The 25,072-nt window shown below is 40.2% G+C and overlaps 1 protein-coding gene across 2 annotated transcripts in view; it reads left to right on the top strand.

The window, feature by feature from the left end:
- Nucleotides 1-25,072, top strand: part of CPM (carboxypeptidase M) — a 70,787-nt gene that overhangs the window by 27,003 nt on the left and 18,712 nt on the right. For both annotated transcript variants that reach the window (XM_043965199.1, XM_043965198.1), the window contains 3 exons: nucleotides 2,563-2,660; nucleotides 18,362-18,534; nucleotides 23,663-23,847. In XM_043965199.1, coding sequence (XP_043821134.1) covers nucleotides 2,563-2,660; nucleotides 18,362-18,534; nucleotides 23,663-23,847 — 456 coding nt within the window. The remainder of the gene's footprint in view (nucleotides 1-2,562; nucleotides 2,661-18,361; nucleotides 18,535-23,662; nucleotides 23,848-25,072) is intronic.

The raw sequence follows: 25,072 nt of genomic DNA, 5'->3' as shown, positions 1-25,072 counted from the left end.
GGGGCAGCTAGATGGCGCAATGGATAAAATACCAGCCCTGGATTCAGGAGGACCTGAGTTCAAATGTGGTCTCAGACACTTGACACTTACTAGCTGTGTGACCCTGGGCAAGTCACTTAACCCTCATTGCCCTGAAAAAAATTAATAATAATAAATAAATAAAATTTTTTAAAAGAATTTTTTTTCAGAGGGCAGCTAGATGGCGCAGTGGTTAAAGCACTGGCCCTGGATTCAGGAGTACCTGAGTTCAAAGCCGGCCTCAGACACTTGACACTTACTAGTTGTGTGACCCTGGGCAAGTCACTTAACCCCCATTGCCCCGCAAAAAAAAAAAAAGAAAGAAAGAAATGTTTTCAATTGGTAACTACTCCACTTTTAATGACCTCCCAGAAAGGAGATTTTATGGAAACACACGTTAATGTTTAACATCTGCCATGGAAATAGTGAATATGTTATCCTTTAAACTACAGTATACTCTGTTATTTGGTATGGGGTAAAAGAAGACCGTGTTTCTGGTTAACTAAAGAGTCACATACCCCCAGGTTGTGTGTAATGTTGTCCTAGCTAGGCCTCAGGCCCTCCTTACTATTATTTTCTAAATTCTTTCTGGGGGCTCAACTTCAGGGGACTCTTCTCCTCCCCTACACCACAGTTAGGGCCCCAAGTCATACTGTCCTGAAAATGTTCTTGTTCCCTGTGATACCACACTCACTCCTCACCCACAGCCACAGCCTGGGGATCATGTGTGCTCAGCACCACCACCCCACCACCCCCATACAAGTTGTCATTGGAACCTCATAACAATCATTTGAAGCAGGTATTACAAATGTTGCTGTATTTTTAAAAAACATTCTTGCCCTTTGCTCATGGTCCCAAAGTTAAGCATCAGAGGCAAGCTTCAAATCCAGCTCTCTCCTCATGTGAAGTTCGATAATCTTTCCTTTATACAACAGGGCCCCTTATCACTTTAGGAAGAGTGTTAGCAGCTGGTCCCAAAGTAGGGTAGGTGAGCCTTTAGGTTGCTATTCTTTCCCTCCAGTGACCAATAGTGGTTAATAAATCGATAAATTATCTCTTGTGGGTGTTTCTCATGAAGAGTTCTTGCAAGCTCTTTAGTAATTCTCTATGGCAAACAAACAACAAACCAGGATCAAATGTTAAACAAGAATAATGCCTATTCTCTGAATCTTTTTTTTGTGTGTGAGGCAATCGGGGTTAAGTGACTTGCCCAGGGTCACACAGCTAGTTAATTGTTAAGTGTCTGAGGCTGGATTTGAACTCAGGTCCTCCTGAATCCAGGGCCAGTGCTCTATCTACTGTGCCACCTAGCTGCCCCCATTCTCTGAATCTTCAATGACAACTGAAAGGCAGTCCCATCCCGGAGTCCATCAATTAGAAGCATCAGACCCCCAAGTTTATACAAACTGCCTCCTATAAACTTTTAAGCTATCCCACCCTCCTCCTTGTCTGAGCTTTTCACATGCTATACAATTTAACAAGCATTTATTAAAGCTCTCACTTCCCTGGGCATAGAGCTGGGTGGCTACAGATAAGACAAAGACATCCATTGCTCTTGAGGAGTTTACATTCTATGGAGAGGAAGATGACATTTGGAGGAGGAAGCACCCAGACACTATGGGAGCCTGAGAATACACTGAGAAGTGAGGTGGAGAATAGCAAGTTCAGGGAACATATAGTAGTTTTCCAGCCTGGTTGGGAATCTGTGAAGGAAACTCAGAAAGATGAGTCTTCTTGATGCCAAGTCCAGTTCTCTATCCACTGTGCAACCTAGCTGCTAAATTCAAGTCTCACTCCCTCTATTCTGCACAACCTTAACCTCTCTCAGCCTGTTTCCTCATCTGCAGGTTGGTTTTTCTACTACTTGCACTACCCACCTTGTAGGGCCATAGTTAGAATCAAATGAGATGCACGTCAGCGGCTGGCTCTTTATTATTCCATAATAACAAAGTGGTCGTGATCAGGCAAAGATGGAGTCTTATAAACATTTGAATAGGATTCTAGACTTGTTTACTTAGGGGAGAAAAATTCCCTCCCAGAATAAATGTTATTGATGTTGTCTTTTCACATTCCTTCTGTTGAGGGTTTCTGACTAAAGTTGTTTTTAGCCTTTCCAACAGCCATCTGTCTTCTACAACCAACCATAATTTTTGGAAAAAAGCATTTGACCTTTGTACAATATCATTTGTATAATGTATGAGATCTGGCTTAAAGACTATAAAGTGTCTAAATATTTCTAAAAATTAACCATGAATCCCCATAATTCATATGTATTTTGAAACACTCATCCTGAAAAACTAACAAACTTTGTTTAAAATGGAAAGCTTTTGCCTTGTGGTAAAGTACAGTATAAACATTGAGGTGTTAGTTATCTGAACCTAATAGTAGAAAAGGATAGAATATATTCTTTGGACGATTTGGAGATTGTTGTTATTTTGTTTTGTTTTTCTGTATTTCCTGTCCCTCGTGTTACATTTTCATTATATATGGCAACTGACACTTTGAAAGACCACTTATTCTTAATTTATTTTTTTCCCTATAAAGGTAGAAACCTGTGGGTTCTTGTTGTGGGAAGGTATCCAAGGGAACACAGAATTGGGATTCCAGAGTTCAAGTACATCGGTAACATGCACGGAGACGAGGTATGTATAAGACCTAGATTCCCATTGTATCTCTAAGAAAATCTTCTTCTATGAGCACTGCCACAGTTGGTGTATACATAGGATTTCTTGGGTCCTAGAATCACAAAGAAGTTGAATCCCAAAGAGGAAGCAGGGAGAGTTATCAGTATAAGTTCTGACATGGCATCCCTGGCCAGCCAATCTTTCCATCACTCGTTGCACTTTTATTCATTTCCCCAACTCATTGGCCATGGTGGAAATGCTGGGATAGTCCCTGCTCTTGGCCACTTCCAAGATATTCCCTCTACCACCATCAGTTATGTCCTTTGAGATTCATTCACTACTTAGTGATCACCCCATCCATCCAAGATGCTGGTAGCTGTTATCTACCAACCTCCAGGATATTCTCCTTCCTTCCTTAAAGAGTATAGTTTCTGGTTCGGGGTCTCTTTCTTCCCCAACTTCTGCCCTCATACCAGGGGGACTGTGATGTTTAAAAATGTCAAGAGACACAGTTTCTGAGTAATTAATCATATTAATAATAATGCTAACATATTATTAATAAAAGGGTCAGTAACATTGTCAAATGCCAAAGACTCCCCCACATAGAACCCACTTAATGCTTATATGCCTTTGTAAGGGTGGGTATTCCCAAGTGTGGCAATTGACTCTGATTGGTTAACAAGTAATGAGAAAGAATGAATATTATATTGAGAGGTGGGTCTATTGTAAGGAGAGGTTAAAGGACTGGACTTTGAACATGTCATTTACTTCCAAGTCACCCCCAGCCTTGGGCAATTTAAGAAGAATTTAATCTCCACCCAGACCAAGTGGAGCACAGTGGGCTTCCCCACCAGGGTGGGGTCTGAACAAAATTGTTCACAAAGTTAACCCAGTCTCATTATCAGCAATGTCCTTCAGAGACTGAACAACCTATAGGCTTCTGCAAAAATCCTAATTCAATAATTGATTATTCATATGAGAGAGGAATGATCATTTCTCTCTCAGGTCTTCAACATCCATATTAATATATTCTCCAACTCTCTAACTTTCCAATTACTCAGCTTACTTCCCATGACTTATTATTCCACGCCACCTCATCTACACACAGAGATAGTTATACCTTTGATCTTGCCATCACCCACAAGAGTTCCACTTCCAAACTCTGAATGCCTTCATCTGATCTTAATCTCTTATTGTTCCATCATTTCCTCTGCCTTACAGCTTCTGACCAATCTTCATCCTCACCACAATTTCTAATGCTCTAGTCCCTTAGTTTTCAGGCCATCACACCAGCACACATAGTAGGTGCTTAATAAGTCTTTATTGGTTGACCTCTGTGCCAATTACACTTTAGTCCCTTCCTCATCCAAAACCTTTAGTAAACCAATTCAATTTGACGGTATCCTCTTAAATCACTTGGGCTCTTATCCAGTCATTGATCTTACCCAAGAAGTCTTTCCCAATCTCCTTTAATGCTGGTGCCTTGTCTCTAAGATTACTTCCAATTTATCCCATAGATATCTTGAGTGTAGGTGAGTCTGTGTTGTAAGTTGTAAGTTCTTGTGGGCAGGGACTGATTTGCCTTTCTTTGTTTTCTTGGTACACAGTGTCTGTGGGTGTTTAATGAATGGTTATTGACTGAGTAGTAGAAAGAGACACAGAGGTTGTTTGTATATCATTTCTATTGATCGGGGAGCTTGGTCAAAGTTACTCCCTGAGGGCTCTTGAGCCTCTACTGAGGCAACATTCCATGGTTTCCATATACCAAGCCCTAGGAGTCTGCCCAATGGCAGGACCTCATGGGAATTTTCCTAATCTGCCATATGGAGTTTGTTGTAACTAAGGAGTCATTATAGTCACATCATATTTGAAATTAAGAGTTTTTATAGCAAAGTAGCCAATGGCTGCCTTCAAAAAGCAAAATCCTCTAACAACATGGGACATTTTTCTATGTCCTTTAAATAAAGGACACTTAATGCTCTCTTGGGCTTATAGGTCCAAAGCACCTGGCTTCTTTTTCCAATTTACCAGGGATAGGATATATTCCAAGACAATCATCATTTCATCACTCTTCATCTTTCCCAACCCAGTCTTTTGTAATGGAACAGAAGGTGTCTCCCTATAGTTGTCCCCCATTCCCTCTGCAATATTTTAAGTATGTGGCAACCAGCAATGTTTTCTGTTCATTAGTCTCAAGTGGGTGGATTTACATTGCCAATGTCAATCATCCATGGGGAAGAGAAAGGTTGTTTCCAGTAATAAATGTAAACAGGGGAAAAAAATATCTCCAATATGTAATATCCTACAAAATATATTGACTAGCAAGAAATGTTAAGTTGCAGGCATATTCCAACACCTCTGACTTTGCAAAAGGGTTGAGTGGCTCTGGTGTTATTTCCTGTCTTGGCTTAACTCTCCTTTCCCTTCCCCCTCAAAAAAGCCAAGGTTCTATATAAACAGCACCCACTCTTTATGACACAACCTACTTCTCCTCAATGAGTTTTTAGGCATGTCAGAAGCAAATTAGGCATGGGTGTACTTGAAGTCCCAATCACACCTTCTGCTGGGGTTTTCTTGGCAAAGATACAGGAGTGGTTTGCCATTTCCTTCTCCAGCTCATTTTACAGATGAGGAAATCGAGGCAAACAAGGTTAACCCAATCTATTGATGGGGTTCAGATACCAGTTCCTCCAACTATAGCAGGATAGATTTCTATTCAGGAAAAGGTGGAAGTTGCAGTTCACAGTGGAAATTTTGCCAAGTTTGCCATACTGTTCTTTACAGACAGGCATCATGGTCTGGGTAAGAGAGAAGCATTTTTTAGTCAAAATGACCATCTTCTCCCTCTCCCCTCCCCCCCCCAAAAAACAAACCTGCTTTAGCAAAGTCATCAGAATGAATGCAAACATCACAGATTGCAACCCAATCTTGCTTTTTGCTATCTAACCTAGGGTGAATGTGGATCTCCTGAATCTCTATTTAATAGAAGACACATGTTTTTCCACTTAGCCCAGAATTCCCACTTGTTTAGATGTAACAGTCCGCTCCTCAGAAGTTAACCCTCTGAACTCAAAATTTGAAAGCAAAACAAGTTAGGGGAGCTCTTCCTTCCCCTCCCCCGTCCCCATGCAAACATCTACCTTTCAGCAGCTTGCTAATACTCTTTGCTGGTTTTTGTACCTCTTTAGATTGGCACTTCTTAGGAAGTCATGTCTAAGTCTGAAAAACCTCCCAGTCTGTCTATAGGTTAAATTTTAAGAAGCCAGGCAACAAACACATGCTTGTCTCTCCTAGTTAGTAGCAGTATATCAGAATGAAGAAAACTCATAAAAAAAATCCTGTTTACCTGTGTACCTCATTCCGGAGGCTTCCAAAAGCTGTGCACCAATGATAGGAGCCAAGAGAGAAGATAACAGTGTTGGAAGGGAAAGCAGCATACATGTCACGTCATTGGAGATGCCTTCTTTTGGACACTGAAGGATTATCAGTAATCCCCCATCTTTCCTTGACTCAGTCCCCAAGCCATCACTAGCTGTCCCAGATGCAGTTCCACATATGGAATAATCACTTAGAGAAGAAGTTCCATAACTGGGGCCTGTGGATAGATTTCTGGAGAGACCCTGACATGTCTGGGAAGGGGAAAAAATTACATCTTTATTGTTACTAACCTCTAACTGAAATTTAGCATTTCCTTCAATTACCAGTGTAAACAATGAACCACAGTTGTATTAGGTTTCACCATAGTGCCAAAGGAATCCATGATCCCAAAGAAAGGTGAAGCACCCCTGACTTAGAGCCTGAAGGTTCATATAAACAATTCCTTTAACAAAAACAATTCTAATAAACCATTCCCTCAAAGCTGATTTTTTAAAAAGCCACTGCTCTCCCCCGCACACACCAAAAAATTCCCAGAGGTCTTGAGAACATGCCCCTAACAAAACCTCAAAATGGTTATTCTTTACTTTTTAAAAATTTAATATATTTTATTTTTCTCCAATTACACGTTAAAACAATTTTTTAACATTTGGGTTTTTTAAGTTTTGAGTTCCAAATTCTATCTTTCCCTCCCCTTTTCTCCCCCCTCTCTGAGATGGTGAGCAATCAGATATAAGTTATACATATGCAATCATGTAAAATATTTCCATTAATCATTTTTTACAAGAAGACTCCAATAAAAGAAAAAGAATGAAAGAAAGTGAAAAATAACATGCTTCAGACTATATTCAAACAATATCAGTCCTTTCTCTGTAGGCAGATAGTATGCTTCATCATTAGTCCTTTGGGATTGTTTTGGATCATTGTATTGCTAAAAATAGCAGTCATTCACAGTTCTTCATTGTACAATGTTACAGTGACTGTGTAAAATGTTCTCCTGGCTCTGTTCACTTCACTTTGTATCAATTTAAACTTTCCAGGTATTTCCTGAAATCATCATTATATCTCTTTTGCCAGATGGCCCACAGCTGGGTCCAAGGTGAGATCTACCTAGGGGCAAAGTTAACTCAAAATGCCCCAGGTTGACTCCACAGAGCCTTTGCTAACAATAGTGGTCATTCTGTTTCCTTAACTGTGTTGTTATTCAGTCATGTCTGACTCTTTCTGACCCCCTTTGGGGTTTTCTTGGCAAAGATACAGGAGTGGTTTGCTCATTTTACAGATGGGGAAACTGAGGCAAACAAGGTTAAGTGACTTGCCCAGGGTCACACTGCTAGGTATCTGAGGCCAGATTTGAACTCAGAAAAATGAATCTTCCTGACTCCAGGCCTGGTGCTCTATCCACCTCACCACCCAGCTGTCCAATTCCTTAACTGTAAAGGGGGGATAATAATAGCACCCACCTACAGAGTTGTTGGGAAGATCAAATGACATGATATTAGTAAAAGTGCTTAGCACAGTGCCTGGCACATAGTAGGCACTATATAAATGCTTATTCTATTCCTTCCCCATCTAGCTCATTGATTTCTTTTCCTTGAGTTATGCGTGTTAAGGGTTGTGTGGGACACTGTGCTAATTTGCTTGTTCTACACCAAAGGATGAAAAACTGGGTAATGATGACCTCTATTAGAAATGCATTCCTATATGGGAAGATAATACAGAGGACACAGGTCTGAACTGAATACGAAGGGATGTTATGTTTTGTTCTTTGTGGGGTGTCTTATGTCTGGGGCCGGATTTGGGCTTGGGGCCTCCTGGATCCAGGGCTGGTGCATTGTCCACTGTGCCACCTAACTAACCCATGATGACATCCTTAAAATAGGGTTGAGGTGTAGGAGAAATAGACTGAGGGAGGGGGAAGGGGAGAGATGGTCTGCGGAGAGGTTGTTCACATGAAGGAAACAAGAAAAAAGCTTATGGAGGGGAGGGGAAGAGGGGGAAGGAATTGGGGAGTGATTGAACCTTAATATCATCAGAATTGACTCAAAGAAGGACTAACATACATACTCAAGTGGGTATAGTAATATATTTTGCCCTGAGGGAGGGGAGTGAGATAAGGGGGGGGGGGAGAGGGGAAGGAGGGAAGGGCAGATTCTGGGAGAGAGTAGTAAAAAGCAAAATACTTTCAAGGAAGGTGAAGATGTTCTGCATAACAGCACAAGTATGAAATATTGAATTGCTTGATTTCATAGGGAGGGTTGAGGAGAGAGGGAGGAAGAAAATTTGGAACATAGAATTAGCTCAAAGACCTTAAACTCATCAGAGTTGGCTCATGGAGGGAATAACATTCACACCCAGTTGGGAGGAGTAATCTATTTAACCTTATAGGAAAGTATGAGGGGAAGAGGATAAGGAAGGAAGGGTGAAAAAAAAAGGGAGTGCAGAGTAGGGGAGGGGACAGTCAGAAGTAAAATACTTTTGAGGAGGAATAGTTTAAAAGAAGATAGAAAATAGAGTAAATACCATGGGAAGGGAATAGGATGGAGGGAAATAGTTATGATGACCTTGCTGGGCTAATATGAAGAAAATTCTTTGTCAAGTTTAAGGTACATTATTTAGGTTATGATGAAAAGGATACTATTAGAAAAACCTGGAAAGACCTACATGAACTGAAGTAGAGTGAAATGCACTGTATATAAAATAACAGCAATAGTGTAAAATGATCTGCTGGGAAGCATGTGGTTATTTTCAGCAAGGCAATGGTCCAATATAACCCTGAAGGACTTATGAAAATGGCAACCCATCTACAGAGAAAGAAGTGATAGTATCTAAAATAGATGGAAACACATTTTTTTTCTTTTCTTTTTTTTTTCTTTTTTGGTGAGGCAATTGGGGTTGGGTGGCTTGCCCAGGGTCATGCAGCTGGTGGGTGTTGGGTGTCTGGGGCCGGATTTGGGCTCCGGTGCTCCTGGTTCCAGTGCTGGTGCTCTGTCTGCTGCGCCACCTAGCTGCCCCTGGAAACACATTTTTTTAAAAAAATGTTTTTTCTCTTTGACAATTCCTCAATCTGAAGTTTTGGGAGTTTTTGACTGTTTTTTTTCTCACAACCTAGCTAATGTGGGAATGTTTTCCATGACTACTCATGTATAATTTATTTTGAAATGCTTGAGTTCTAGTGGGTGGGGGGTGGGAATAGAGGAGGAAGAGAAGTTGGAACAATTTTTTTTTTAAATTGATGTTAAAATTTGTTTTTACATATATTTTGGAAAATAAAATTCTATTCTAAAAATAATTTAAAAAAGAAATTAAAAAAAAAGAAATGCATGATTTGGGGGGCAGCTAGGTGGCACAGTGGATAGAGCACTGGCCCAGGATTCAGGAGGACCTAAGTTCAAATCCGGCCTCAGACATTTGACACTTACTAGCTGCGTGACCCTGGGCAAGTCACTTAACCTTCATTGCCCCAAAGAAAGAAAGAATGAATGAAAGAAAGGCAGGCATGATTTGGGTTTACAGAGGCTTGCACATCCATTATCTCATTCTACCTAAAAACAACCCTTTCAGATTGGCAAGGCAAGGTAATGAAGCTAAGTGACTTGTCCCAAGATCACATTAGAACTATCACACATCGAAATAGTCCAAGTCAAGGCTCTAAACCAGGCATTTTTTGTGTTGTTGTTTTTTTGTTTCGTGGACCCAATTTCAAAATGTTTTTAAATGCATAAAATAAAACACAAAAGAAAACCAATTACATTGAAATAGTTATCAAAATGTTTTTTAAAGGACCCTATGTTTTAAGAGGGTGGCTAGGTGGTACAGTACAGAGAGCTCTGGGCCTGGGGTCAGGAAGACTCATCTTCCAGAGTTCAAATCCAGTCTCAGACAGTTACTAGCTAGGTGACCCTGGGCAAGTCATTGTTTGCCTCAGTTTCTTCATCTGTAAAATGAGCTGGAGAAGGAAATGTCAAACCACTCCAGTATCTTTGCCAAGAAAACCCCAAATTGGGTCACAAAGAGTCAGATATGACTATAAACAACTAATAATAACAAAATGTTATAAGAACCTCTGTTCTAAACTGAGGTCTTTTGAATATGTCGCACAATATTGCAAAAATGGAAATAATCCCATATGTGTATATACATTTTTCTTAAAACAAAGATGTAGCAGATTTGAAGATAGAAAGCTCTGGCCACTCCCTCTTCACTGTGTTTTTATGATACCACTGTCATGGTCCTCTCATTCTCCATTTGCCAAGCCATATCAGTCTCTCTCCACAAATTGTGGAAAATCGTGTCCTGTAACCCAGAGGTGTCAAACCTCCAGGCAGGGTTTTTCCAGAAGCAGATCAAAATGTAATTGGGAAATATTTAACAAAAATAAATTTTAAAATACAATAGAACATGAATGGTGTAAATATGTGGTTTTCTAAGTCAATATATGTCAGGTTAAGTGGCAATGGTTTCTATTTGAGTTTGACCACACTGCCGTTACCTGTGCACAGGTGTGCCCTAAAGCCTGATCACACATTCTGTAGTCAGTCCCCAAGGAGATGACTTCCAAATCAGCTTTCTCCTGAGTTTCAGCCTCACATTTCACGTTGTCTGGTGGATATTCTATAATCTTTTTTTAAAATAAGAAGTATTTTATTATTTTCCAGTTATAAGGATAGTTTTCAACATTTGTTTTCATAGGATTTTCAGTTCCAAATTTCTCTCCAACCCTCCCTTTCCTCCTTCCTCCCCAATCTGATATAGGTTATATATGTGCAATCACATTAAAGATATTTCTGCATTAGTCATCTTGTGAAAGAAGAATCAGAGCACAAAGGAAAAACCTCAAAAAACGGAAAAAAACAGCCAAAAAGTAGAAACAGTATGGTTCAATCTACTTTCATAATCTACAGTTCCTTTTTCTGGATGTTGAGAACATTTTCTATCATGAGTTCTTTGAAATTGTTTTGGATTATTGCACTGCTGAGAAAAGCCAAGTTCTATAGATAATCTTTTCTTGTTGTTGTTGTTTTGTTGTTGTTGTTGTTTTGATGAGGCAATTGGGGTTAAGTGACTTGCCCAGGATCACACAGCTAGTGTTAAGTGTCTGAGGCCAGATTTTAACTCAGGTCCTCCTGAATCCAGGGCCAGTGCTCTATCCACCGCACCACCTAGCTGCCCCTCTATAAATAATCTTAAACTCAACCAGTTGAACTCAATCTTTTTTCCAGAACCCTAGCTTGCTGCTCTTCGTACTTCCTTTTTCTCTTCTACCATTTTCCCAGTTGCCCAAGTTCAAAACTTAGTAACCATTCTTTCCTCACTCTCACTCACATTCTTCAGTCACCCATTTAACAAGGTTTTCCATTCCTTTCCCTCTATATCTCCTGAATTCCATTTTGTCTTTTGTCCCATTCCACTAATACCAGCTTCAGGTCCTCTTTACTCTCTGGCCATCTTCTACTCAGCTGTCCATATTGCTTATAAGATAAAATCCAGACTATCTATCTTATTAGGAATCCTTCACAGTCTGGCTCCGACCTAACTAGACTGATTACATATTACTCTTTTTCATAAGGGCAGCTAGGTGGATAGGGTGCTGGACCTAGAGTTAGAAAGATCCGAGTTCAAATCTAACCTCGGATACTTACTAGTTGGGTGACCCTGGGCAAGTCATTAACCCTGTTTACTTCAGTTTCCTCATCTGTAAAATGAGCTGGAGAAGGAAATGGCAAACAACTCCAGGATCTTTACCAAGAAAACCCCAAATAGGGTCACAAAGAGTCTGACACAACTGAAATGGCTGAACCCCTCCTTCAGAAGCATCACACTCCAACCAAACGGGCATCCTTGGCTGTGATCAGGACACAGTAACCCATCTCTCACCTATATATATATATATCTTTGCATAGGCTACTCTCCATGCTTATAAAAATTCTCCTCCTCTTGGAATTCCTATGTCCTTTAATGTTCAATTCATGTGCCACTTCCTTCAAGTTTTTTTCTGATTTCCCTCCCCTACCCTCTTCCATCAAAAAATACTTTGTAGCGGGGCCCCTAGGGGGCACAGTGGATAAAGCACCGGCCCTGGATTCAGGAGGACCTGAGTTCAAACATGGTCTCAGACACTTGACACTTACTAGCTGTGTGACCCTGGGCAAGTCACTTCACCCTCATTGCCCCACCCCCCCCAAATACTTTGTATTATTTATGTGCTTGTTTATATTAGTATATGTATGTGTACATATATTGTATTGTGTTTTATGTGTACATACATATAGATATATATTTTTTTATATACGTGTGTGTTGCATATACACACACAGAGACAGGCAGACTGCACTCACTTATCTATGAATGTGTTATGATGCCCCCCCATAGTATGTCTTAAGGACAAGAACTGCTTTGTGTTCGTATTCCTTCCTCCAGAACCCTGCAGAGGGTACCACATACAGCAGGTGCTTAATACATGTTTATTGGTTGGTTACTTACTACCTTTGTGACCTTCTGCAAATTCCTTTCCCCACTACCTTTACTTCGGTTCACTTACCTATAAAATGAGATATTTTGAGTAGATGACCATCTCCATCTCCAAATCTCATGACTAAGATTGTCTTACTCCACAAAGCAGCAGTAAAAAAAAAAAAATGTTGAAAAAGGCTTGGATTACCAAGAGGTGGGATTGTACTTCAATTACCTTTCTTGCTTCCAAACCCAGGGAGAGAGAAGCATAATGAAAGTGGGCTATTGGGCAAGAGAGGTATAGTCATAGCCACAGTCATTTTCACTATTTGGCAAACATTCTTTCTATGTTCCTCTAAAAAAATGAGTATTTTAAAATTAATATTTTAAAAATTAGTATTTCTGTATTAAGTCAGTTGGCCAATGGAGTTTAGAAATGGGTGCATCCCAGGTGACAGTATTTTATAAATAGGTTCATTCACCACTACCCATGTCATGTGGGACAGATACCACAATTAACAAACAGGAGGCAGTAGAAAGTTGGAGAGAAGAGATTGGGCACCTCTTGACAGCACTGTGCTAGTTAGCTTCTGTTTCTAAGTTACCATTACATGACTATTGTCCTACTCATTTGGGGGGGGGGGCGCATCTTTTTTTTTTTTTTGGTCTGTGTCAGAGGGAGTGAATGCCAGAATTGGCTGTCATTCTAAATGGTGTTGCCTTTAAAAGGGGAAGTTAGTGCTATATCTACCTTTGTTTTTCCTCCTCCCTCCGTCCCTTCTCTTTATAATGGCTTAATGTTTAAGCCTAATAAGGGTTACCTAGAGTTGAATACTCTCTCTATTTCCCTTTAATAGCTTACTGCTACTCTTCTTTTTTTTTTTTAGTGAGGCAATTGGGGTTAAGTGACTTGCCCAAGGTCACACAGCTAGTAAGTGTTAAGTGTCTGAGGCCGGATTTGAACTCAGGTCCTCCTGAATCCAGGGCCGGTGCTCTATCCACTGCGCCACCTAACTGCCCCACTGCTACTCTTCTTGAAGTAGTTTGCTACTTGAAGTTTTTGGAGAACTGAGGCTATTCATAGTATAGAAGATTAACAAACCCTAAGTCAAGGTGCTCATTATCAGTGGGCCCTCTCCTCCTTATTTCTATTCCCTCCTCTTTGTCTGTCATGGGATCTGGTGATATTGGTAGCTAGGCAGTGAGAGAGTCCACTCTCCTCTGAGAAGAACCTCTTTTGAAAACAAGGAGGGCAAATAATGACTTGAACGAGGAAACTGACACTTCCTTTATGAAACATTAAGGCAACAAGGTGTGGGTAGGGTTTTTCCTCAGTAAATTTGGGCCCTGGTTTGCATATGAACATCCTCTACCAAAGATAGCACCCCCATCTACAACATTCTTAACAAGAATATACACACACGGGGCGGCTAGGTGGCACAGTGGATAAAGCACCAGCTCCAGATTCAGGAAGACTTGAGTTCAAATCCGACCTCAGACACTTGACACTTACTAGCTGCATGATCCTGAGCAAGTCACTTAACCCCCACTTCCCTGCAAAAAACAAAACAAAACAAAAAACAAAAAGAACCCCCCCCCAAAAAAGAGAGATACACACATACCTGAAGCAGGTTATTCCATTTTAGGCTATTACCCTTAGTAATGTTTCCCTTATATTGCCTCTATAATTTCTACCCACTGAACCAAGCTAGTTCTGCCTTTTGATGTCAAGTAAAATAAATATGAGTCCCTCTTCTGTGTGACAGTCCTTCAGATATTTGAAAATAGCTGTCATGACCCTTTCCACCTCCCACCCCATCCCCAAAGGAGTCTTATCTCCAGGGCAAATAAAGATCCTTTTATGAGTTCTAACTCTCTCATCATATTGGTCAAACTACTAGATGACCATCGACAAGCATTTTTTAAGCACCTACTAGGTGTCAGAGGGTGATTAGATGGGACAGTGGATAGAGTGCCAGGCCTGGAGTCAGGAAGATTTGAGTTCAAATACAGCCTCAGACACTAACTGTATGACCCTGAGCAAGTCATTTATCCCCATTTGCCTTAGATTTCTCATCCATAAAATGAACTGGAGAAGGAAATTAATGGTAAGCCACTTTAGTATCTTTCCCAAGAAAACTTCAAGGGAGGTCCCCTAGAGTCAGAGAGAATTAAACAGCAACAAAGACTTCAGACATCTGTATGCATTTGGGGGGGGGGGGCGGGGGCAGGGCAATGAGGGTTAAGTGACTTGCCCAGGGTCACACAGCTAGTCAAGTGTCTGAGGCTGAATTTGAACTCAGGTCCTCCTGAATCCAGGGCCAGTGCTTTATACACTGTGCCATGTAGCTGCCCCCTGTGCTGTATGCATTAACAAAATTTTTCCTTGCCTTGCCTTCAGTTCTAGAAGAGAAAACATGTGCACATCAGTACACAATAAATACAAATAAAATAATGGGGGGGGGGAGAACACTGGAGCCAACCTTTGGAGGGAGGTGGGGATTCTAAGGAGCAGAGATGAAAGAAAGAGTGCCCTCCAGCATGGGCATGAGGAGATGGCAAATCATCCCCAAAGCATCTTTTATTGGTAGCCACTTCATTGTCTTTTCCCCAGGAATGACTTCAGGACAATCCTTTCTCGTTATTTAATGAGCACATAGGTTAGCCAGAAGAATTAAGAGTAACAAACACAGTGCAAGCGCCCTCCCCCTGCCTTGCTACCCACCCTCAAACCATTCAAAGTTCGACAGCAAAGTCCTCGTCATTTTAACACAATATTGCCAGTTTCTAGACTATCCACTAGGGCTGATCCTTTGGAAGGACATTTACAAGAAACACACAGGATGAGAAGGGTGTAGCCAGGTCTCATGTGAGAGTGGAGGAATCACCAAAAGTCAGAGAGAACACTCACAGGGTGGAGATCCTGGAGCAATTCAGGAGCTAGAATATTACCAGACAAAGTATATGGAGGAGGCACCAACATACTACCCTCCCTGCATACTCCCACCAAACACTTCTTCCTGCTTAGCACCAAAAATATTAAGTTGAATGCAGAAAAAAAAAACCAACTATATTGACTTTTAGATAAATAATTTATTGGAAAAATATCCCTGTTTATGTTCATTCCTCTGAATTTTATAAGATCCTCCAGGGCATTAGACAGTCTATCTTTATTCTGGGCTAAGTGCCCAATTTACTTAAACTGTCGATTCAGTTCTTAAAATTACTTTTTGTGTGTGTGTTCCCTTTTGTGTTTATCACCTCCAGGCTACAGTTACCAAACATCCTGAATCTGTGGGATTAGCAGGACCTTTTCTTTCTTTTTTTTTCCCTAAGTATTTTTCATAGAATTTGAGTCAGAGACTTGTCCAGTTCCTACCTGCAGACAATCATCCCTTTTAGGATATGCCCATTGAATGGTCATCTGGTTTTTATTTTGAGATCTCCATTGAGGGAGACCCCACTGCCTCGTGAGACTACCTGTCTAAGTCAAGTCAACAAGCATTTTTTTTTTTTTTGCGCAGGGCAATGGAGGTTAAATGACTTGCCCAGGGTCACACAGCTAGTAAGTGTCAAGTGTCTGAGGCCAGATTTGAACTCAGGTACTCCTGAATCCAGGGCCGGTGCTTTATCCACTGCGCCACCTAGCCGCCCCTTAACAAGCATTTATTAAGCGCCAGACTATGCATGGGTGGATACAAAAAGAGGCAAAAGGTGGTGCCTGTTCTCAGGGAATTCATAATCTAATGGAAGAGACACACCAGCAGTTATGGACAAACAAGATATAGAGAGGGTGAATCGGAGAGAATCAACAGAGCGAAGATACTAGACTTAAGGGGGAAATCAAAAAAAGCATCCTTTAGAAGATGGGATTATAGCAGCCGCATGGAAGAGATGAGGAGAGAGCGCACTCCAGGCATGGTGGACAACCCATAGAAATGCCGGGAGTCAGTAGATGGAATATAGGAGGAAAAGAGAAAAGACCCATGTCTCAGTTTCATCATACCTGGAAGGGAGTTTCATTTTTGGATAGCTTTGATAGTTAACGATATTTTTCCTAACTTCTTCCCATTGTTCCTAGTTCTGCACACACTGGTAGATACCTCTAAAAGCCTAAATTTAGGCAGACCCTTCCTTGAAGACAGCTGCCTGTCATGCTTCCCTCCCTACCCTGTCTGCCCTTTTTTGGGCTAAAGATAGACTGAGCCTTATACAGCATGACCTCGGGGGCCTTCACCATCCTGGCGTTGTTCTTTGGACCCTCTCCAACTTATCCACATCCTGCCTGATGCGTAGTGCCCGGTTCTGTTCAATATCTTCAAAAATCTTTTGAGTGAAGTAACAGGTTTGATTTTTCCCCCACTTTGACAACCTAATTGCTCTAAGTTAAAGGGACAGTATGAGGGCTTGTTTATTTCAGTGTTTGCATGTTCCGGAAGAATTTCCCTTGGAATAAATAATATTCATTATCTGTTCACTTATATTCTGCAGCCTGCTTGTAGTTCAAGGCTTATTCATGTGGTACCCTAGGGCTAACAGTTTGGTTCTTCCAGAGACTGGAACAGTATTTCAAAAAATCCGAGGACTTCTTTCATACACACTCCTAAGTGGGTTGTATTTTTTTTTAATTGTTAAATTTTTAATTTTAGGAAATTCATGGGAGTATAGATTTAGAGCTGGAAGGGACTTTATAGGCCATCTAACTTAACCTTCTCATTTTATCATTTTTTTTAGTGAGGCAATTGGGGTTAAGTGACTTGCCCAGGGTCACACAGCTAGTAAGTGTTAAGGTCTGAGGCCAGATTTGAACTCAGGGACTCCTGACTCCAGGGCCAGTGTTCTATCCACTGTGCCACCTAGCTGCCCCAACTTTCTCATTTTATAGGTAAGGAAACTGAGGTCCAGGGTAGATTAAATGATTTGCCCAAGGTCTCAAAGATAGTGTGGCACTGTGTGCCCCCCCACACTTCTTTTATTAATTATCCTCTAGCAATGATTAATAAAATGACTAATAACCCAGAAACTATGTCTCTAGACACAGTCCTTTGACAGTCCCTGGATCTATCCCTTAATATGTTCCTGACACTGGCCTCCTTGCTCAGACAAAACACTCCATCTTTCATCTCCAGGCATATTCCGTAGCTATCTTCCATGCCTGATGCCTAGAATGCTTCCCCTTACTGAGTCCCAGTTTACATTTCATCTACTATAGGAAGCCTTCTCCATTCCCTCTTCATTCTAATGCCTTTCTTCTCTTGGTTATATCCTATTTACTTTGTATATAGTGTGTTTGTCTATGGTAGTGTGCATGTTTTCTCCTCTCAATCTCTCACTCACACGCGTACATATATATACATATGTGTTTCTTTTTTTGTTTGTTTTTGTTTTTTTTTTTAGTGAGGCAATTGGGGTTAAGTGACTTACCCAGGGTCACACAGCTAGTAAGTGTTAAGTGTCTGAGGCCGGATTTGAACTCAGGGACTCCTGACTCCAGGGCCGCTGCTCTATCCACTGCGCCACCTAGCTGCCCCTGTGTTTCAATATATATGCATACACACACACACATATACATATATATATGCACACACACATATGTGAGCTCCTCAAGGGTAGAAGGCATTTTTTGCCTTTCTTTGTATTCCCAGCATTTAGCACAATGCCTGGAACATAGATGTTTAATAAATGTTTACGAGAGACTGAATGAGTTTAATTTATAAACCTCAACACTGTCCTTAATTCAATCTGATGAAACACTTGCAAATTCTCGGCAGTATTTGGCCCATTTTGTCTTGTGTTTTATCCATGTCCCGGGGTATTTTATTTTATCTGTATCTCTGTCTCTTGGAGTTTGGGGGGATGGTTTCATTCAACTCAGCTTTTCTTCTTTATAGACTGTAGGACGGGAGTTACTTCTCCATCTGATAGACTACTTGGTTACAAATGACGGAAAGGACCCTGAAATCACCAGCCTGATTAATAACACTCGGATACACATCATGCCTACAATGAATCCAGATGGATTTGAATCCATTGAAGTACCTGACTGTAGTTTCTCCACTGGCAGGTAAGGGTGGGCTGGTTTCTCTGTGTATATCAGAAATCCTTTCGCTGGGGTTTATGCACCTGTTGGAGGTAAGGAGGAAGTTTGTTAACTTAGAAGAGGAAAACAATTCTTGTTTTCACTCACTTCTACTACTAAAATTTAACATTTCCTTCTTTTTTTAAATTTTCCCTAAGACCTTTATTCTAAGAAGTCTATAGGCTTTTTGAGATTTCCAGAGGAATACAATGATTGTTAAAAAAAAATCACTTGCTTTCTCCTATGTGTGTATGTGTATGTGTGTGTTTGTATGTGTGTGTGTGGTTTTTTTCTTTCATTGACTTCTTGAGTACATGTACCTAAGGTATTATGGGGAAAGAGTCACCCCAAAAAAATCAAGAACATTCTCTTTAAAGGAGAAGAAATCACTTAACGATTTGGTCAATCAAAAGACTTTTGTTCACTTCAGTCAAGATATATGCTCTAATTTGCTTAATCCATTCTGTTGACTTCAATGTGAAGGGGAAAGCCATTACTAAGAATTTCATAGCATCAAATAAAAATCCCTTTAGGTTCCCTGAGCTATATAATAGAGAATATACTCAGACCAACATTACATCCAGGATGCCCAAAATAATATTAGCATCCCCAGGATGTTAGAAATCACAACAGCAAACCAGTAAGCCAAGTCTTGTGAATTGTTTTGGCTCTGCTTGGCTTAGACCTGGATTCAAACCACACTCAGACACTTGACGCTAAATAGCCGTGTGACCTTGGGCAAGTCACTTAACCCTCATTGCCCTGCAAATAAATAAATAAATTTTAAATAGATAAATAAATAAAAGATTTGGTAAGAGGGGACCTGATTTCAAAGTCTTGGCCACTGCCACTTCCTGAACAGCCTTTCTGGCCCTTCTCTGTTAGAGAGGACATTGTTACCTAAGATTTCTTTCAGATCTGAATCCATGTTCCTAAGTTGTTGGGTGTTTGTGCTTCCTGCATTGGCTTTGCTGCAGGGGCGTGGTGTTTCCTGCCCAGCCCTGCTTCATTTAACCAGTGACTCAAGGGAAAAAAAAAAAACTTGGAAAGTTGAATTCATAGTTCTAAAGGTGGAAGGCATGGCAGACACCTTCTAGTCTGAATCCCTCATTTTTTTTTTTTTTTTTGCAGGGCAATGAGGATTAAGTGACTTTCCCAGGGTCACACAGCTAGTAAGTGTCAAGTGTCTGAGGCTGGCTTTGAACTCAGGTCCTCCTGAATCCAGGGGCCAGTGCTTTATCCACTGCACCACCTAGCTGCCCCCCTGACTCCCTCATTTTAAGGATGAGGAAACAGAGTCCTAAAGAAGTTAAATGACTCAACCAAGGTCACACAGATAGTAAATGGCCCCACCAGGATTTGAGAGGTCCCATGACTCCCAAGTTCCATCTTGTTTCTCCCACCCCCTTGCTTATTGTGAATCGCCAGGGTGAGTGAGAGGCAGGCAGGAGGAGAGGAAAGGGGGAACAGGACAAGAACAGACTATGAAAACCTGTTGGTGGAGGGAAGAATAAATATCATTCAAGGGAGAAGTGGAGGAGAAGGTGGTAATTTGAAACCCAAACTTTTTTTTTTTTTTGCTGATGAATTAATATTTTTCTAATTTATAGTGGGAATAAAAAACAGAGACAATTACTTTCAGAGTTATCTTCTTGTTGACCATTTCAGTACGGGTTTTTGGTGCATGGATGCTGACAACCCTGTGTCCAAGACTTTTAAACTACAAAACCTTGGGGGCAGCTAGGTGGCGCAGTGGATAGAGCACCGGCCTTGGAGTCAGGAGTACCTAGTTCAAATCCAGCCTCAGACACTTAACACTTACTAGCTGTGTGACCCTGGGCAAGTCACTTAACCCCAATTGCCTCACTAAAAAATAAATAAATAAGTAAATACATAAATACATAAATAAATAAATAAATAAATAAATAAACTACAAAACCTTTTCACTGTCTATTCCCCATGTGTAGAATATTCTCCCTACTCATTCTCTGACTCCTGCCTCTACTAGCTTGCTTCAAGTGGGTGTTAAAAACCCATCTTCTACTAAAAGCCTTTCCTGATCCCCCTTAATGTTACTACCACCTTGCCTCTGGTGATAATGTCTTTATTCTGAATATATCTTATTTGTTCAATGGATAAACAAGCAGGAAAAAGAAATGTGGAGTACAGGAGGGAAATTATAGTTGGGGAAGGAATAGTAATAAGCAAAACGAACTTTTACTTTGAGGGGAATGGTCAAAAGAGAAGGTTAAATGTGTAAGAATCAACATTGCAGATATAGTGAGGTTAAGTTCAGATTGAATATCAATAAAATTCACATGAAACTAAGAAAGGTAAACCTGAAATGTAAGTCATGTAGGCCTTTCTGTGTCAGGGTTCATGAATTTAACAGCACAGAAATAATTCTACAGCAACACAAAAAGAAAGAAATACCACAATAAAAATTCATCATTGGAATCATACACAATTTCTCTATAAAAACTAGAAAATAGAGATGTACTATGTCATCTAGAAAAATCAAAAGCAATGATTAACCTCCATATAGGTGACTCAGTAGATAGGGGACAGGGCCTGTAGTGGAAAAGTCCTGAGTTCAAATTTGGCTTTGCAAGATGTGTGGCCCTGGACAAGTTAGGGCTAATTCAGGTTTCTCATCTGTAAAATGGGAATAACAGGACTTAACCCTCTCCCCCCAGAATTGGGGTGAGAATCAAATGAGATGATGCATAGCACATACTGTGTTGTGGTTCAGTTGTTTTCAGTCTAACTCTTTTTTTGGGGGGGGGCGGGGCAATGAGAGTTAAGTGACTTGCCCAGGGTCACACAGCTACTAAGTGTCAAGTCCGGATTTGAACTCAGGTCCTCCTGAACCCAGGGCCGGTTCTTTATCCACTGTGCCACCTAACTGCCCCCTCAATCTAACTCTTCATAACTCCATATGGGGTCTTCTTGGCAAAGATACTGGAGGAGTTTGCCATTTCCTTCTCCAGATCACTTTACAAAGGAAGAGACTGAGGCAAACGAAAAAGTGTAAGAATCAAATCAAAATCGGGGCTTGGTGAAGAAAGGAAAGACAAAATAGGCAAGGGTTAAAAATTGACCACTTAAGTTATAGATTTCTAGTTTAAGTCATTGTACTTCTCTTTTACTAACCCTTTCTTCTTTGTCAAGAAGGGGCCTAGAGGAAAAGAAGGAAAAAATTGTAAGAAGATATGATGAAGGGGAACATGCAATTAATAACATAACAGTGACTATCAATGAAATGAACTCACCCATAAAATGGAGGAGGGTTGCAGAATCCAACAAGACATTGTTATAAGACACATTTGAAAACTAAAGATTCAAGCACAATTTGAATTAAAATAGTGATTAAAAGAGATAATCAGGAAAACTATATTATGCTTAAAGTAACCATAGATAATGAAATAATATTGATACTTAATCTATGTTCACCAAATGGTGTACCATCTAAATTCTTCAAGGATAAGTTACTCAAATTATAGTGAGGAATCAACTGTAAAATGCTTAATAGTTGAAACTCCTTTTAGAACCAGAATAATTTAATGGAAATGATAAGCAAGAAACTTAAGGACATTGATATTATTTTAGAAATTTTTAATAGGTTAGATCTGGCAAGTAGAATGAGAATATAAAGGAATATATAGATATATAGACATATCTGTATATGCAATTTTTCGTGGTTCATAGCACCTTTACAAAAATTAACCATGTACTAGGATATAAAAAGTTCATAAGCAAATATAGAAAAACAGAAATACTAAATACATTTTTTCTGATGACAGCTAAATTAAAATTAAGATCAATAATAGATGTTTAAGGAAAGTTTAATCCTCAAGAAGTTGTGGGTCAAAGAACAAATCATAAAAACAATAGATAATTTCAATATAGGGAAGTAAAACAGACAGCATACCAAAGCTTTTGGAATGCAGCCAAAGCAGTTGCTAAAGGAAAATCTATCTCCAAATACTTTCATCAGCAAAGGAGAGAACAAATCAGTGTATTAGACATTCAACTGAAAAAAACAGAAAATCAACAAATTTATAAAAAAAACAAACACAACAAACATTCTGAGATCAGAGATAGTATTAAAAATCAGAAAGACTGACCTGATAAGTAAAACCAGATGCTCTTAAAAAAATAAACTAAAATAGATAACCCATTAGCTAATCTGATTAAAGAAAAAGTACAAGGAAAAAAGCATATGGAAAATAAATAGGAAATGAAAAAGAACTCAATAAATGAAGAAATGAAGAAAATTATAAGGAAATTCTGTGTCCAATTTAATGTGAGCAAATTTAACAAATAAAATGGATGAATACCCAAAAATATAAAATATCCACATTATCACAATAAGGAATCAGGAATTTAAATAATTAAATCCTTTTTTAAAATTGAATAAGCTATAAGTCAACTCCCAAAGGAAAACAAGCCCAAGCCAGGTGGTTTTACAAGTGAATTGCCCCCACTAAAAACAAAAACAAAAAGCCAATCTGAATGTTTTTTCTTTTTGGTGAGGCAATTGGGGTTAAGTGACTTGCCCAGGGTCATACAGCTAGTAAGTGTCAAGTGTCTGAGGCCGGATTTGAATTCAGGTCCTCCTGAATCCAGGGCCGGTGCTCTATCCACTACACCACCTAGCTGCCCCCCCCATCTGAATGTTTTATAGAAAACCTGATAATAATAAGGAACCCTTGGAGTTTATTGAATAAAGGAGAAGCCTGGTGGGTTGTACTTTAGGAAAATCACTAACAGCTAAGTGAAGGATGGACTGGAATGGGGGAGGGGGAGACGTGAAGATGGGATACCAAACCCCAGGTTATATTGTATGTGAGTATTGAAGTCATTGGTCTCACAATCACTATTTCATCTCAGCCTCCCTACAATTCTACAGGATGGATCTGCTAGGGAAGTATGGCTCAAAAACCTTGATCTCTCTGAACCTAAGTTCTATAGTCACTGTTAGAGCTAAGACCTATGATTCCTAGGCTAGACCTCTTTACAATGATGCTCCACATGTCATGACAATTTTTTTAACACATAGAAATGTGTTCCATAACTCAGGGAAGTCCTTGTCATGTTTTCTTTTTTCAAGGTACAATAAAAATGAATATGATCTGAACAGGAATTTCCCTGATGCTTTTGCAAATATTTCTCAAGAAACACAGCCTGAAACTCAAGCAATAAAGGACTGGCTAAAAACAGAGACATTCGTCCTCTCTGCTAACTTACATGGTGGAGCCGTGGTAGCCAATTACCCATTCGATAATGGCCTCCCAGGTAAGAAATAGCCCTTTGGCCTCTATCTCCACCAGCTGCTCTCTGGAGCTGTGGAAGGGGAGATTAACTCTACTCGTTCTTCCAAAGTATAGGGGAGAGGGGCAGCTAGGTGGCACAGTGGATAAAACACTGGCCTTGGATTCAGGAGGACCTGAGTTCAAATCCAGCCTCAGACACTTGACACTAGCTGTGTGACCCTGGGCAAGTCACTTAACCCTCATTGCCCCACAAAACAAAGTAGAGGGGAGGCAAAATCTCCTATTTTGAAGTAAACCCCTAAAGAATGGGCATCAATTTTACAGTCCATAAAAAAGTAAAGTGATCAAAGAAACAGTCAGTACTGTGTTGCCTAAGACACAGATTAATGAAAGCACTTGGAGAGAGATTCAACCAATGCCTAGAAGAGGAATAGATGGATTGCTAACTTGGTGTGGTACCCAACAGTCTCGTCTTGGCCCCTTGAATTTTCAGTGAACTCTTTTGAAGGTACTTCTCCATCAACCTCTTTCATATATGGCTCAGCTGTGTTTACATTATATATCATCTTCCAATTGACACAAGACAGACCTACTGGATTGGGGCAGCTGTGAGAACCCAAAGAGGAGGAAAAGAAAAGGGCAGAACAGCTTCTCAGCCACCATAATACCTTCTCCCACTTTGGCTTTGCTTCCAAAGGGCAGGGAATAAAAGCAGGAAGGGAGGGTGAGTGGGCTCCTCATCACCAGAGTTCAGTGCACCACCTGGTATGCTCTGGCCCCACATATGGATGCCTAGTTTCTCTTTTTTTATGGTGAGGCATTTGGGGTTAAGTGACTTTCCCAGGGTCACACAGCTAGTAAGTGTTAAGTGAGGTCATATTTGAACTCAGGTCCTCCTGACTCCAGAGCCGGTGCTCTATCCACTGTGCCACCTAGCTGCCCTCTCTCTTTGGAGTGTTCCCAGAGCAACCTTCAGGACCCTTCTGTAGGCTCCCAGTAACCCTCATGCCCTAAACACAGGATCTCAAAGACCCAGCAGGACTGCTCATAGCCCCTTGACAAAATGTTTTATACATACATATATGTGTGTGTGTGTGTGTATATATGTATATATATGTGTGTGTGTGTATATATATGTATATGTGTGTATATATATGTATATATATGTGTGTGTGTATATATGTATATATATGTGTGTATGTATATATATATGTATATATGTGTGTGTATATATATGTATATGTGTG

The sequence above is a fragment of the Dromiciops gliroides genome, chromosome 5, assembly GCF_019393635.1.
Source record: "Dromiciops gliroides isolate mDroGli1 chromosome 5, mDroGli1.pri, whole genome shotgun sequence".
In the NCBI taxonomy this organism is placed as follows: Eukaryota; Metazoa; Chordata; class Mammalia; order Microbiotheria; family Microbiotheriidae; genus Dromiciops; species Dromiciops gliroides.
This window is presented reverse-complemented; position numbering and strand designations above follow the sequence as displayed.